Source organism: Taeniopygia guttata, chromosome 5 (genome assembly GCF_048771995.1).
Source record: "Taeniopygia guttata chromosome 5, bTaeGut7.mat, whole genome shotgun sequence".
In the NCBI taxonomy this organism is placed as follows: Eukaryota; Metazoa; Chordata; class Aves; order Passeriformes; family Estrildidae; genus Taeniopygia; species Taeniopygia guttata.
The window spans coordinates 28,197,931-28,211,139 of NC_133030.1; the positions used below are offsets into that span (position 1 = coordinate 28,197,931).

Genomic DNA, 13,209 nt, shown 5'->3' on the forward strand with positions numbered 1-13,209 from the left:
GGCTGTGTCTCAGTGGGTGTTTTCCATGCATCTGGTTTGCCAAACACTGGAGGGTCCTTTGGGGCAAAAACATGCTTTATGCACATAAAATATCGATATGGCTTTTGACTTTTTTCAGCTTGAAATCCGTCGAGCGGACAGATTCTGGGAAGTACTGGTGCCAGGTTGAGAACGGGGGGAAGAAGGAAGAATCACAACAAGTGTGGCTCATAGTGGAAGGTAAGGAGGAGTAGTAGTGCTGGTTTCCTTTCACGGCTGACCCACCAATATGCTTTAGGCTGAAGTGGTGAGAGCAGATTGCTCCAGTGACAGGCTTCTTGGCTCTCAACCATTGCTGCTGCCTGCAGGGAAATCGCTACAGAGCAGGAGTAAGAACTAGGAGAACTGCTTCAAAGAGCAGAACTGTCTGTTCATTGCCTCTGGTTTTATGGAGGATATTTTTCCTGGGATGTTAGGAAACAAGATCTTTTCGTGCAAGCACATTTCTTTCCCGCTTTTGAATCCATTGTTGCGGTCATCTAAAAAATTCATAGAATGGTGAAGAGGGATCCATGGGGCTCATCTGGTCCAGCCCACTTCTCTAAGCAGGGTCACAGTCTGCTTCTGTGTGTCAACCAAACAGGTCTTTGTGAGCAAGGTACAGTTTTAATGCAGCTGTGAGTTTTGTGAGTGCTGTACATCAGCACTCCATAGCTGTGGCTGCTCCATGTGGCACTTTTTTGTCTGGGGTTGTCTGCTAAGAATGGCTTCTACATGGCTGCTAAAAATCACCCAAGGCAGTGTGGATTGGTGGCTTCTTACTTTCTTTAGTTTCATTTCCCTTGAGCCACGATCTAACAGAAGTTAGATCCTCTGTAAGAAGCTAGTAGTCATAGGATGGCTTAATATTTGGTGAAGAAGTTGACAGGAACAATGCACTTGCAGCAAGAAGTAGTTTTTTGGATGTATTTGGTAACATTTTGGGCCAGAGCTGAACTGACAGTCCTAGGCAGGGGGGAGCAGGGAGGGTGTTGTGGGAGGTGATGTGGTCTGGATATTTTACAGCTAACATCTCGCTCACTCAGAGCATGGAAACATTCATAGCAGCTCTCATAGGAAGAGTAACACATTCTACCTTCCATAAATCCCAGGCTTTTGTCCACCTAAATTTTACAGCTTAAAACACTCTCTTTTGCAGAGTTTTTATTTCTATGCAATCACCATGGTCTGCTCCAGAGGTGGCTGCACTTGCATGGTGGGTGCATTGAGAGTGATTGGGTAGCTCAGCGTGCCAAGCTGTCTGAAATAAACATGCTGCCCTTCTGGACTGCACAGGCAAAAAGTATCAAAGTCACAAAAAAAACCAGCTGCAGTTAGGTAAGGTGGAGTGTGTTGAGAATGAAGGCCAAAGTTTACTGCAGAAGTGGAAAGAATGCAACCAGTTGCCTTTATGAGAAGAACAAGTATGGCAGAAGGTAGTTAAACTTGAACTGGGCATGTAGTCATTTGTAAAGGGAGTTGGTGGATATAATTAATAATTAACAAGTAGTAATAAGGGGTGGAGTTCAAAAAATGTGTCAGCTCTCAGCATAAGAAAGCACTTGGGTTATCAGACCCACCTTCACTGTTATCTCTGTGTATTTCTTCCCTGGATATGCCAGCTTTGTGTAGCAGTGATTGCTCTGTCGATAACAACTGTCCTCTGACTGGGAGAGGATCTTTACTCTGGTGATTTGCAGACTTCAGTAGGTGCTGACATGCTTCAATGTGGCACACAAACAAATGCGGACTATTGGTGATCTAACTTAAAGTGAGCTTGACTGGATTTCTATGCTGTGTGATATCTGCTTAGGTAGTTTGTATCTGCCAGATTTTCTAGCAATGGTATTTGAACTGTCTTTGTAATAAAATGTTTGATCTTATGAAACATTTCTTAGAATTTACAAAACGAAAACTGTTTTGGACCTGTTTCCTGGTTTAGAAACTAGTCTCTGGCCTTACTGAGAACTTGATAGTGTTTGATGGCTGGAGAGGTGACCTCACTGTGGAGTGTTAAAAAAAGGATTGTGTTTCTTACAGAACTCTCCATCTGAAATTACACCTCTGACTAGGTGGCTGTTCCTGGGGCTGCTAGCCCCCATTGTGGCTACAGTCAGAGATCAAGCCACACCTCTGTGGACACATTCCCTTGAATCAACACTGTCTCAAAACTGAGCTGTACATAAGAATCAGCCTTAAAGGTTTGATGCTGGCTTGGAAGAGGGGAATTGGTGGGATCATTTCTTTGTTTTGCTGCTGATTTCCTGACTGCTTGCTGCTCAGTGCCTCCATGGGGTATCTGTGAAAGGGATGTGCTGACACCTCTTGTACCAGGAGCTGGGAGGCTAAATGTGTCACAGGCAGCGAGCTGTCCAGGTAACATACGGACGGGGGCAGTGCGAGTTCCTCAGCTGGATGAGTCAGCTGCACTCCCTCAGCTATGAAAGTTTTTAATTGTGATCTTGTCTTCTCTGTTTAGCTGCTCCCAAAGTGAGAAAACCTGCCGAGCTGGGCAGGATCTTCCTGAAAGTTTACCTTGGGTGTCATAACAAATGGACAGGAGGCAGGGATCCTGCTTACAGGTAGAGAAACAGTGATTATTTTCCCTTCTAGTTTTCCTTGGAGAAGGAGGGCAAAGCAGGCAGAGGTGTTGCAGCTGATATCTCAAAAGCTTACTCATTTTTATTGCTTATGTTTGAATGCAATAAAAAAATGAAGTAAAATATGTCAGCAAAAGCAAGCAGTATGCCATGACAATGGATGTACCTGTCCTGAACGTTAGCCTTTGCACAGATAGGCACTGTTATTCTTCAAGAGACTTGGGTTTAGACCTCTTTTAGTCTGTTCATTTACTTAGTACTCTAAGGGAAGGAAGCAAGGAAGGCACAAAGGAGCTGCTACTTGAAAGACACAAACCATGACTGGACAGTTAGTGAAAGACTGAGGAAAACACTTTTGGCTGTAGCTTGGGGGGAATGGCAAGAGTTAGGCTTCTAAATCCCTATTTAAGCACCTGTATTAATTGCCTGCTGGTGGAGCTGCTTGGGCCTGTCATCTTTGGCCAGGGACAGACAGTGTAATTTCAGCATGTGAATGCACAATGTTGTCAGTTCATCTTTTTCTGTGAGGCAACAGATCAGCAGCTTCCAGAACATGCTTTTTTCAGCTGAGAATACCTGATTTTGGTTGGAGTAAGTGCTGTTGGTAGCAGCCATGTTTGACACACAAAGATTTCTGTATAGAAGGGAACTGAACATTTCCCTGGGCCTTCAGCTCTTTCACCAATCACCAGAAGCACATATTGTCTATCCTGCATGGTCAGCACTGCTGCTGATGGCTGGTGAAATTTGTTCTACTGGTTTGGAGCACTGAAACCACGAGAGTTTTGGCATTGCCCATAAGAGGAACCACATCTCTTGGTGTGTCAAATTACACTCCGCTATTGCCACTTAGAGATGACCTAAGGTAGGTAGCACTGCAGCTGCGTTCTGCTCCCCGTGGGCCTAATCTGATACCTGTTGTACCAGTCAGGAGTCTTTCCATGGTGGGGAACAGATAATTACTGAGAGAGCTGTGTCCGTGGATAGCCTTCAGCTCTGAAACAAATTACCCCTGACTCCGAGGCAATCCGGTTGTCGTGGTGTCAGAGTGTGCTGGAAGGCATCTCCATTCAATTAAGCTCCAGAGAGAGCATTGTAAATGCTCCCAGTTTCTCACCACGGGGATTCTTTCCTCATTCATGGGTTTGTTAAAGCCAGTAGTTTAACACTTTCTCAAACTTCCGTTTTTAATGCATGGCAAGAAGTATCTGCAGCTGGATTAGCTGTTTTTTAAAGTGGTCTCTGCCACCACTAAAGTTATTGACTGTTGCCTCTTTAAACTCCAATCTCTCCAGCTGAAAAATTGAGAAAATACTACCACTAAAAGCTGTTTAATAGGGGAGTCTTGAATTGGAAGTGGTTTTTCAAAGGCATTGGGGGAAGCAAACACTCTTTCTCTCTGACTTCTAGTTGTAGCAGTACTTAGACATTCGTGCCCTTAGGTGATGCAGCATGTCTGACCCTTGGTTTTTTGTGAAGGGCTTGGAGGGCATCGGATTCGGCCTAGCAGCTGGACAGATGGATGTCCAGTGCTGGGCACTGGTTTTAGTGGAAATAAACAAGAGGCAGTTGCTCCAGTTATTGTCACTTGTCTGTTGCTTTTCCAGGTGTGCCCTACTTTACTGTGGAACCCGAGGATGTGTCCGTGTCCCCTAATGCTCCATTTCATATGGCCTGTGCTGCTGTTGGTCCCCCTGAACCAGTGACAATTGTCTGGTGGATGGGAGACTCCAGAGTGGGGCTTCCAGATGTCTCCCCCTCCATCTTAAATGTGTCAGGTAAGGCTGCTGCCACTGCAGAGCATCAGAAGAGGAGAAAAGCTCTCTTCTGATCATGCCCGTACATTGGGTAGCCACATAGTGTGGGAATGATGTTTAACTCTGCATTAAAGGTTGAGTGGTCACATACATGAGGTTGAGTATGATCACATACAAAGATTATCTCGAGGGGTGGTGGTTGCTCAGTGTGTTTTCTGCTGGCTTGAGGCACACAGACTCTTACAGAGTTTGGGTGTGGCTGACACTCTTGTTGAAGATGCCATTGAACAAGTGATGCATTGGGTGCCTCTTGTTCCACCTCGTGGAGAGTGTTCATGGTTATATGAAGCGACTCTGTTGGTGCCGTTTCTCTTGGAACTCTCCAAGCATTCGCATGTAGCAGATGCCATCCCCTCTTCTGTGCACAGCCCTGTCACACATCGCTTTCCCTCTCTTACCCACCCTCATCTCTGTTCTTGCAGGCTTGCTGGATGCTCTTACCATTAAAATCTGACTACCTCATGTAATTATTTGATACTCAAGAGTGATTGTATCAGTGCTGAAATGGGCTGGTTGATACCCTCCAAGACCAAGGTTTGCCCCAGAGCAGAGCTTTCCCTAGCAGGGTCAGCAGAAAAACTCAGGAGCCAGTAGGTGTTAGGGCCTCTCTTCAGACCACTTTTAGAAAAGGGTGATGTATCTTTACTTAAAACTGACTGCAGCTATTCTTGCAGTTACCTCTTAAAAGTAACTTCATTGTAGTTAGTTTCACAACGGCCTTGTGTTATGTTTTCTCCTTGCTGCTGTTTTATTATTCACAACACTCCTGATCCAAAGTTTAGCTAGTTATTTAGAAAGAAAAGGTTTTGCAACTAAGAGTCATCTCTAGGGCCTCTTTATCAATGTCAATACAGTTACATCCAGGGTGAGTTTTTGTATGTCTTTGACCATCCTTTGAGCTATCCAATCCTATTCAGGTTTTACTTAGAACCTTATTTATTCACAAATCAAAACATGGTTTGTGATTTGAAATGGTTTTAATAATCTGTTTCCTCTCTTACATAGCCACCGATGCTGTTCTAAGTTGGAAATGAAAACTGCTCCCTTATGATATAATCTGCCTGTTGAAATGGAAACTGAAAAGATGGATAGTCAAGAGGAGAAAGACAATAAAAAAATAAGTCACCCCTCCACCACTAACTCATCCCACAGGGCCTCACAAAACTGTTAGGGGGCAGTGGCTTGGAAGCCTGAAAAAGACATCTACTCTGAGTGATTCTCCAAATGAATTGCTATTTTATATATTAGGTGTTCTCAGCACCTTTATTTGCTTCCAGTGTTTTTTGGGATGCCCTTGGGCACACCCTGTTTCAGTGCACTTCAGGGTATCCTTTGGGCATATCTTGTCTTTGCAATTTAAAACATGTAGCAGGACACAACCTTCATGGTTGGATTACCAAAGCATGTCAAAAGAGTCAGTTGGTAAGAAAACAAGCATTGCTAGCTGAGGAAAGTATCACACTCTGAAGAAAATAGTAACAAAATACTTGGTTAGAAAGCAAATATTTAGAAGGTTCAACAGTGTTGTGTTTGGAAAGCAGTGCTGGCAAGGTGTTAGGGAACATGCAGTTCCTATCTTGTGGTTTATTTTGTGTTTTCCTCAGGGCAGGGCTGTGTTAGGTTCTGTCTTGGGACAGGCCTCCTACATCAGGTGCTGTTCTGCTGTGCTGCCTGGCCATCAGCCTGTTGGCAGCATCTTCCTTTGGTTCACAGGGATGAGAAAAGCATTCCCTCCTCTCTCCCATTTTACCTTCTTTGCAGTGCTGTTAGTCTCAGACTTCGGAGATGAATCAAAGGTCAGAGACACTGTGCAAGCTGCTCTGTGCAGCTCTGAAATGTTTTTCCTTCCTAAATTGTATGCCCACAGTGAGCCAATCTTTAACATTTCACAGAGTCTTTTAAGGCAACTGAGGGCCAAGCTATGTGACAATAGGTGCTGGACACAGTTCTCCAGGCAGCCTTGTAAATCCATCTCAATTCCGATTCATTTGCAATATCTATATGTGTCCTGGGACAGCCAGATGTCATGCCATCATGCCATGGGATGGATGGATTGTCACAGACTTTATGTCACCCCTGGAAAGTGTTTCACTGCTGATGCAGTAGCATTTAACTTCCACTTCCGTTATGTGTCTTCAGAAGTCTGATGCAAGGTGAGGGACAGGTGGGCATTGACTAGAAATAGGCAGCATCTGACTAGAAGTTTGCCTGGGCTTATAGCCCAGTTGGAAGATGAATATTGCTCAGGTGTAGGCTGAGGCCCAAAGCATTGGGCTTTGTGTGAGCTCACAGTTCAGCATAATCCTTGCTTCAAAGATGCTCAGCAGAATGTGAGAAGCAGACATCTGCTACCTGAGCACTATGAGCTGCTGTCCTGACAGATTCTTCCTTCATTTTCAGTGTTTTCTGGCACTTCCATGAAAGCTTTTCTACATTGCCACACTCCCCCCATTAAAAATGCATTTAGCACATTAGTTACATTATCTGCATGCCTTTGATTGGTACCCAGCTCACCTCTCCAACTGCCTGTACACCTTGAGCTGGATGTCACAAATAATTGAAATTCTGCTGAAGGTTGAAGCTGGATTATATAGCTGTTTGTGTTTCCTTTCCTTTTCTTGGCTGATCTCCAGGTATTAATCAAAGCACAGTTTTCTCCTGCGAAGCTCACAACATAAAGGGATTGTCTTCATCTCGGACTGCCACTGTTCAAATTAAAGGTGAGAGACTGGGTGCCAGAGACTGGGCAAGGGCCTTGGATTTGCTCTCTGGGGAGGGAAAGTAGGGCTCCTTATTGCAAGGAGTTGCCTCAAAGCTGCCAGCATTGGTTGGAGCTCTTAGCAATCAAAACAATGCTTTGTGTTCTAACAGCAGCTCCCACTTCCTGTGCAGGGCCGTATCCCAGGCTGTTGAAAATAATACACATCTGGTTCAGGAGTGGAAATGTGATGTCAAATGACAGCTTTTCCTTGAAAAGGAGAGAGCTGGGGCGATTAAGTTGTTTGTGAGAGATGAAGCTGATATAAATTTGTAGCAGGGAAGTCTTTCCCTCTTGGGAATAAATGGGTCTTGTTAGAGCTAAAGAGGCCATTACTTCTTGCTTGCTTTTATTAGCATCACATTAGATGCTGAAAAAAGTCAAGGAAGGTGATCAGCAGTGGCCAGTAAGGTCTGCTCATTCACACCAGGTTTATGAATTTTCTTTTTTAAATTCTTTGCTCTTTAAAAACTCATTGAAAACAAATAATGCCCAGCCTGTGCATGACCAGTTGCTATTTGGAAGTCTCCAGGTTGATGTGACATTTCCTCTGTTCCTCCAGGTAACTGAAACAGGGATTAATAATCAGAGCAATCAGCTCTTCCCCTCTTCTTCATGTTGAGATGCTTCTGCATTTGGATTTTTGGTCATGCTTTAATGCACTTTTAATTATGTGATCATCAGTTCCAGGAGAGGCATGGCACAAAAATAATTTGTTCCAAGTAGTGGCTTATTGGTCAGCACAAATACAAGCAATCCTTTATGTCTGTATCAGTATCAGAACTCACAGTTGTAGCAGTTTGTGTTCATTAAAGGACAGCTAGAAATCCAGCTGTAATCTACTGCTCTTGGATTGTGTGTTTTTGTTCAGGATGTTGTGGTTACTGCTATGCCAAGAATGCAGTACGTTGCACTAGTAAGATTTATAACTTAATTTAAAACCCTTTGCAGTTGTTGCCTTAAAGGCTTGTCTACACAATGCAGTTAGTTATTGTAGAATATATTTTCTATGGATATTTTGTCCTGGGATAGAATTTCGTTCACAAAGCTATTACACTTTAAAAAATCTTGTCAAGCCATAATTTGAAAAAAACATTTAGCGTAAACAAGCTTTTGAAGTTTTTAATGCTAATACAGATTATTTTTTAACCATTAATAAGAGGAAGGGGTAAAGACCTAAAAATTCTCTAATTTCCCAGCAATTATGTTTAGCTGAAAAGTGTTCCTCAAGTAATCAGGTAATGAATCCACACAGCCTATTTAGGAGGGACATACTGCCATTGCACACTTGGGTCACGCACACACGTTCTAGAGCTGAGAAAGAGCAAGCTTTAGTCACTCAGCTAACATTGCACCAGTATGTGGCATGTCCTAGAGACAAAAATTCAGGTTTTGAATAGCAAGTCCAGTACTGTAGTTATAAAAGTTATGTCTAAAGTTATGTATAAAGTTATGACTGCAGTCATAAAAGTTATATAGTACCTCAAAGATACGTCTAAAAAAGTAGTCATAAATTTACCTAAGTGACGAGGCTTTTCTAAATAGAAAAATTTCAAAGATCTAGTATAACCCGTTAAAATTAAAACAAAGTTCCTACACAGCAGAAGTAGGGCAGGCCCAAATAATGTTTATTTAGTTCTTGATCCTAGGATCATGCAGAATTCAATTAAGTTACTTCTGGAAGTAGTTGTCTACACATGCATGTTCAGGGCCTTCCTCTCTTACACAAACCCATTTGCTAATGAGGACTCTTAAATCGTTCTACAATTTATTAAACAATTAGTTTCTTCTGTGTTTCCAGAGGCAAATATTTTTGCTAGAACATTGACAAACTGTTAACATTCTTCCTATTTGCTCCTGTTGTTGTTCATTATCTATTCTCTGTAGTGCCCACAATGTGCTGGGTGTACTCCAAGCAGAAAATTACTGTTATTGTAGCCCACAGTCCCCAGCCATTACAAAGCCCCATTGTTCAGCCACTCTCTAAGCACAGAGGAAGCTAACTCTCTTATGTTAACACTCAAGGTCCTGTTTTCTGACAGGCTTTTCTCTCCTTTATGTGTGCAGCTAACATTTTTGGGTTGTATCCCGTGTTCAGAGCACAACAGGAAACAGCCGCCTGTGGTTTTTTCCCAGGAGATGATGGGACAATGCATCTGGCCCTTGCTTGCAGAGTTAGGGGAAGGTGCTAGCAAACCAGCCCTCCTCAGCCACTGTCTCCTTCACACACGGGGTGTGTTAGCAGTTGATTATTCTCACTGGTGGTGCAGCACATACCTCCTTTGGGCCTGCTGTCCTGCATTGAAAAGTACACATTGCTAAACCCAAAAGTTACAGGTGTGTCTGCAAAAACTCGAGTTATGGACCATGTTTCGGCAATACCCAGTAAGCAGTAAAAGCAGGACTTTTTCCCCTTAAAGAGCTTACAGACCTGAACACAAAATATCAAAAGAGAATGAAACAAAGATGCAGGAAAGTCTTAAGTTAACTAATAACTCATTGCCTAGTTTCCATCCCAGACCCTTGATCTGCTGGCCCCACCACCCACACACCACGTTCTTATCTAGGTGCCAGGCCCTGCCCTGGGTCCTGATAACTGGTTAACCAGACAACAAAGGCTTTATAGGGTTAATCTGTGTCACCATCTATTCGACTCCCGCAGGCCCTCACTCAAACATTTGAGTGTTTGGGCGCTGCATTTCTCTTGCAAGATGCCCCTGTGGGTATGCTGAGGGCAGCAGTATTGTGGTTGCCCTTGGTGCAGTGAAATACAAAGGTGCTCTGGTGGGGCAGAAGATGCAGCTGGAGAAATCCTGGCTTGCAATTACTTTTCTATTGCTGCTTTCTGATGGATACAACTCAGGAGGCATGGAAAATTCAATCTGCAGGCAGAGCCTTGTCTTCAGGATGAGTTTCTGAAAGAGGACTCTTGAGGGTACAGTTTGTTGAGGTGCTGCAGGAAAACTATTACAAGCATCAGCTTACAATTTTTTTTAATGAAAAGAAGGTCAGGGGAGAGGTTAGTATTTGTGAAGCTGCTAATTTTGTCAGGAGTGAAGTGTCAGAATGAATACTCAGAGGTGAAAAAGAGATGGTGACTGGAAGGATCGGAATTACTTGTGTGGAATTACGGTGAGAGGAAAGGACAATTCAAAGGGGAGCATCAAAGATTCGAAAAGGAAGCCAAACAGTTTTGTGCTGTGCTGTGGTGGTAGGAAGCACAAGCATTTGATTAACTCTCCAGTCTTGGAATCCTGATTTTGTTCCTGGTCCTGCCCTTAATTTGTGCAGTAGTATCAGCCATGTGTGGCAGTGTGACAGGCACTCCCCTTGGCTTGAATTTCCCCTCTGTAAAACGGAGTTTATTCATCCCAAGGCTGAGGAGGCAGTTTTCAGTCCAGGCTCTGTCCCAGGGTGTTTCAGTGAGAGTTTGCAGTGCACACCTGGAGGCAGCGCAAAGAGGTCTACTGCAAATCCAGCTCCAGGGCATTCAGGTCACTACAGCAAGCCACCTTCCACCTGCTGGTAGAGCTGGTGTCAAAGGCTGGACTAAGATCCCGAAGTGAGATTTTAAAGCCCTGATTTAGTTCACAATGTAGGTCCACAAGCAGCTGTGCACCGGGCTGAGTCATGCCCTGCCATGTAGGGGGAAGGGAAGAGAGCTGAGTAGCAAAGGTGTAAACATCACACACTGGCATTGCTATAAAAGAGATCAACCGCTGCCTGTGTGCATCTATGGACAATAATGAATGGCTGACAATAGCTTGTCCAGTGTTAAAATAATAGTTTCATTCACAACAAGTCAGGGACACTCTCTAAAGATGTGATAATTTACCACATTTCTGTTAGTGATTTCATTACGGAATATTTAGCCTCAAGCCTCTTCCATTTCCACGTGCATAGCTGCTAAGTTCTGTGTACACTGAAAGGTCTCTTTGTTTCCTTTCTAGCCATGCCTCTTCCACCTCTCAATGTAACTGTGAGCCAAGTCACCAGCAGCAATGCCAGCGTGGTCTGGGTGCCAGGATTTGATGGCCGCGCACCTCTCCATTCTTGCACTCTTCAGGTATGGCCTCTCTGGGTTGTGCCCTGCCCTGCATAAATAATAGGATTCTCCTAAGCCACATTTCCTGGGCTATCATTTCCTCTCCCAACTTATTAGCAGCATGCCAATTCTTATGTCACAGCTTTAAAACATAAAAATGTAATAGGAGGCAACTCATAGGTGCCAAAAGCAGGTCATAAACTTCATGCTCAGAAGTAAAGTGCTAAAGACTGGCCACACTCTCCTGGCCAGCAGGTTATCAGTTGCTTCGTGGCAGCTACTCCATACAGGTTATTACACTGCAGCACACATGAAGCACACAGTCTGTGGGAAGTGCGCTGGAGCAGCTGTGGCTGCAGGGTGCTCCCCCTTCCTGCATGGAGCAGTGGCCCATGGTAGCTTGTTCCAGTGCAGGTGCCTGTGAGTCCCACGCCAAATCAGGCCTGTGCTGTGGGGTGCCAGAAGAACTGCAGGAATTTGGACATACCAACGAATCCAAGGGATGAGGAGCTTGCAAAGTATAGGATGTGGTACAGGAAAGGTAGGAATGATGGAGGCAGATTGGGCTTTTTGATACAAGATCAGGCCTATTTGCATGTTTCAGAGCAAATTTAAGCCCTGTAACTAAATCTTGATTGGTTTTCCATTGTCAAAGACTAGTTCTTCCAAGAAAATCAAGCTTGGTACTATTCTGTAGCTCTGCTAGGTGCAGAGGACTCCACATCTGTGAAAAACTGGTCTGTTTCTTGAAGTTCCTGAGAACAATGGTATGTGTCCAACCTCAGGCAGAGTTTCTATCATTGCATACTTAGCTGTAGAATCAGATCCAAGAGCAGGTAGCCCAGTGAGAAAATAAATGGTGATATCCAAAGCAGGCTGTGCAAACACACAACTAGGCACATTCCCCATGGATTTATGTGCCAGGCCCCTATGCTTTCCCCACCTGATTACAGCAGCATTATGAGCTGGAGTGGAATTTCTACGCGGTGTTGCCAACTATGCAGAGGAGGATTATAAACTTAAGGTATACTGGAAGCAGTTTAGCTAATTTCCTTGTAGTCCTCTTTTTATCTGGGGGAAAACCAGAGGTTTCATGTTCTGATATATATTATATTTCAGAAGTAAAGGAAATAATAATTTAGTTTCAACTCAGTGGCAGAAAGAACTCCTGAATACATCTGGCCCCGGTTTGTGGGTTTTGTTGCTACTTCTGTTCTTTTTTGCAGTTTAAAATGGTTTTCTTCCTCTGTTTTACAATGCCAGTTATCTCGAGCTGGAACAGCCTATTCTCTCTGGCTTGGTGCTGCAATGCTAATCATTCTGGGGTTTAAGTTCTCCCTCTCACTTTTGGCAGGGGCAGGGGTGGGGGATGGGACATGTGGAAAAGAGGCTGAATCAGAGCAGCCCAGTTTCTGTCAACTCAGCAGTCTCTCACCCCTTTTCTAAGCCTTTTCTGTTCTATTTGGGGAGGACGGGGTTCCTGCATTTGAGTCTGGGAGCGGGATAACTTGGCAGTGACCCTGCACTGTCAGAAAACTGTGCTTCCTCTGACTCCCACATTGAGAGATTCTATGTGAGGCATTGACCTACATTTCCATGTGAAAATGCACATGTTCCTGGCTCCTCATGATTGCACTTCTGCTGGGAGTCTCCCAGAAAGAGATGGGGGATTGGAAGTTTGCTGTGTTGTTCTGGCACTCGGGCATTGCAGCAGGTGTCCCAGGAGCACCGTGTTCAGACTAGCAGCTTGCTTCTGGGGACAGGGCGGGGAATGGCAGTGTTTTCTGACTGCTAACACAAGCCAGGTTCCAGGGTGTGAAAGGGTCAGATGCGTGAGCACCAGCTTTTGGGAGTGTTGAACAGAAACACACAATCCAGCAGACAGGGTTTTACGAAATAGTTGTCTCGTTTTTTCGTGCTGCGGATGACAGTGATAATGACAACAATATGCTTTTCTATTCAGGAAACTTG

The 13,209-nt window shown here is 44.2% G+C and overlaps 1 protein-coding gene across 3 annotated transcripts in view; it reads left to right on the forward strand.

Moving 5' to 3' along the window:
• The window catches only part of TYRO3 (TYRO3 protein tyrosine kinase), a 41,470-nt gene that overhangs the window by 5,933 nt on the left and 22,328 nt on the right, over nucleotides 1-13,209 (forward strand). For 2 of the 3 annotated variants that reach the window (XM_041716634.2, XM_072930001.1), the window contains exons 3-6: nucleotides 119-219; nucleotides 4,226-4,396; nucleotides 7,069-7,155; nucleotides 11,144-11,259. In XM_041716634.2, coding sequence (XP_041572568.2) covers nucleotides 119-219; nucleotides 4,226-4,396; nucleotides 7,069-7,155; nucleotides 11,144-11,259 — 475 coding nt within the window. The remainder of the gene's footprint in view (nucleotides 1-118; nucleotides 220-4,225; nucleotides 4,397-7,068; nucleotides 7,156-11,143; nucleotides 11,260-13,209) is intronic. The other variant, XM_041716635.2, reaches the window with a different exon arrangement.